The 2,614-nt window shown below is 41.6% G+C and overlaps 1 protein-coding gene across 1 annotated transcript in view; it reads left to right on the top strand. All coding sequences in view use genetic code 11, as the record gives it.

Annotated features, from left to right (window-relative positions):
* Nucleotides 1-1,734: 1,734 nt before the first annotated feature.
* Nucleotides 1,735-2,614, top strand: part of EGR_10612 (hypothetical protein) — a gene marked incomplete at both ends in the record, with an annotated part of 7,653 nt that continues 6,773 nt past the window's right edge. Inside the window, 3 exons of the mRNA XM_024499861.1 lie at nucleotides 1,735-1,954; nucleotides 2,014-2,087; nucleotides 2,430-2,586. Of these exons, the coding sequence (XP_024345724.1) occupies nucleotides 1,735-1,954; nucleotides 2,014-2,087; nucleotides 2,430-2,586 (451 nt within the window). The remainder of the gene's footprint in view (nucleotides 1,955-2,013; nucleotides 2,088-2,429; nucleotides 2,587-2,614) is intronic.

Below are 2,614 nucleotides of genomic sequence, written 5' to 3'. Positions count from 1 at the left end.
CTGAGTTAGGATGATCGCACGAGTTGATGACCTGAGAACTGGAAGAATGAAGAGTTAGAGTGTGGTGAAGGTCATGAAGTCGGTAGATGTGGAAGCGATAGCACAATGCCCTAGGCGCCACCTTCAGCCTCATTAGCCATCACGATCGCAGACAGCAGGTTACGAGTGAAGATAAAAGGCCGTATTAACACTGGAACGCTGGATACTAATCGGTGCACACTGCTCTCGTCAAATTTCTGTGTCCTGTGTTCTTGTGTTCTGCAGATCACACGCCGACCTACTGCAATTTAGTGGTCAGTGATTAGTAACGAGTTAAGCAAGGGTAGTACAACATTCATCCAATTCGGCGTCTGGGGTTGTGCTGGCCCCTACATCAGTCGAGCAGTTGAACTGAGGCTTAACTCTAGGCTTTTTAGCCACCATTAGCATAATGTGCTCGACATTCAGCTTCTCCTTCTTTTCTCCCGTCAGTATCTTGGAACAGTAAACTTATTAGCTGAAGCATTCTTCGGCGGCATTAGCATGTTCATAAACGAGGTATAATTAGCAGGATTATGTCATGTCGCCAGTCAGAGGCATAAAATGCACAAACAGAAGTGCTTCTCTGCTTTAATACATAAATAATTACACGAAAATAATGAAACTCCGCCAGTTTTATTCACTGCCTCGGCACATCCTACTTCAGTCTTATTATCTCTAGCATTATCTCTGCACTTTCACTAATAAGCTCTACTTAGGATCCCAAACCACAAAAATCGTCAAGGAGGGCGAGAGGGGAAACTTCTCATAATTGGCTACTTTAAGTGGGCTTTGTACGTTAGTCTCAGAAGTGAATTAACATTTATTAACGTTTAATAGCTACTTGTTACGAATAGATTGCCGACATCAGTTCTTAAATATTACATGGAAGGGCATGGCAGTCTAATGGTTTGATGCTCTAAAGCACTGGAATGTATTTCTCTCCGATGTGCATTGAGGCGCGAGAGCACAACAACCTTCGTTGATTTAACACTCGCCTAGGTGGCATTCTACTTAGGTTTCGCAATTTGTTTAGGCCCACTCATACTTGGCAGCCGCCTCCAGAAATTCATCCGCGCTCAGTTTTACTTCATTTAATCCATTACATTAGTTCATGAAGGCGTGAACCACGTATATGCACACCAACAATATTTGCTCCATCGAACTGCACTATATCGAATCCGAGCCATAACTGCACAAAATTAATCGTTCGTCTTTCTAGCATAAAAAGCAAATTTGAAGGGCATTAATAACTAAATAGCCCAACTGAGACAAATCAGAAATGAAAGCAGAAAAACCTTTCACTGTTGTTGGATGCACACGAGTTTTAAACACGTGCGTTCTCTTTGGGTCATTATTAAGTGGCCAGCTTGACCACTCCCGATCCCTTTAGAGGTCAAGTCGCAACAGCCAAATTTTAACAGATTCGACAAATTGAGTAAGTTCCTTTAATGGGGCTTGATGCACCATACTCACCAATTTGTTAGCACACCAGTTGGAGGAGGGATATTGAAGTAACCAAGCCCTTAAATGATGGTTGCAAAGCAATAATCCAACTTGGCGTTTTTTTCTTCTTTCGATGAGTACTTTAATAATCAACACTTGGTGGAATGCAAGGGATTCGAAGGTGGAAGCAAATTATCATTGAAATAACGCAAATGATCCACTAAAATGGATTATGCAGTCGAAACCTTACACTCTATCCAGTTTGTTTGAATGTGTGGTGCCCATGGAATCATATCAGTCTTAGTTTCTTTACGAATGCATATTATTCCCTTATCAGCAGCATCAGTGGCAAAGATACATCCCTATCCAGATATGGCACTTATGCGCAAATATAAGCTCTTCATTGAAATATTATCAATTGATTCAGACTGCAATGCATTTTGCCTTACTGTTCTTCACAAATTCGACATCAAAGCTACATTAAATTGTGGTAGAAGACAAAGGTACGCAGTTCAGCTGACATGGTTTTGTTTAAGCTTGGGTAATAAGCGTTAAAAAGCGTCAGTTTGCTTAAATGGCTTCAGAAGCATTTTGAAAAGAAGTTGGCAAAGATTGTAGGAAGAGTAGGTGGCAGGGACGCATGTCCAGCCAGGTTCATTGGTTAATGTTGCCACAAAACATTGGAGAGTCGCCATGTTGAAAGGATTCATCTCCAATTTGAGACACTCGTGCAGGCACTAGTTTGCATCTAAATTACAAACATCGTATACGATAGCGAGTGACATGGAAAGTGAATGAATGCTAGCATAGACGGAATACATAACGGAGATGTCATAGTTTATAAAACTGCCCCCATGGAGGAGGAATTGGCTTGACCTCACCTTGACGTTAGCACATTATTTCTAATCGTGTCATCGAGTTGACAATTCTCGCAGTCTCGTCGCTTGTCTGATTCCCTTTTTTAGGAAGAGAGAGCAAAACATCCCATGAGAATTTATAATCCTCTTACTGCAACAAAATCTTGCAGCAGCAATGACATCGGTATTGCTGTCTGGTTTACTGCTCATGGACACCCATCCGATTTGACGGCAGGAAATTCTTATGGTAGTCATGGTGCAAAGGGTTTGTCATTTTTTCCCTTAAATGGCGG

The sequence above is a fragment of the Echinococcus granulosus genome (genome assembly GCF_000524195.1).
Source record: "Echinococcus granulosus chromosome Unknown EG_S00241, whole genome shotgun sequence".
In the NCBI taxonomy this organism is placed as follows: Eukaryota; Metazoa; Platyhelminthes; class Cestoda; order Cyclophyllidea; family Taeniidae; genus Echinococcus; species Echinococcus granulosus.
This window is presented reverse-complemented; position numbering and strand designations above follow the sequence as displayed.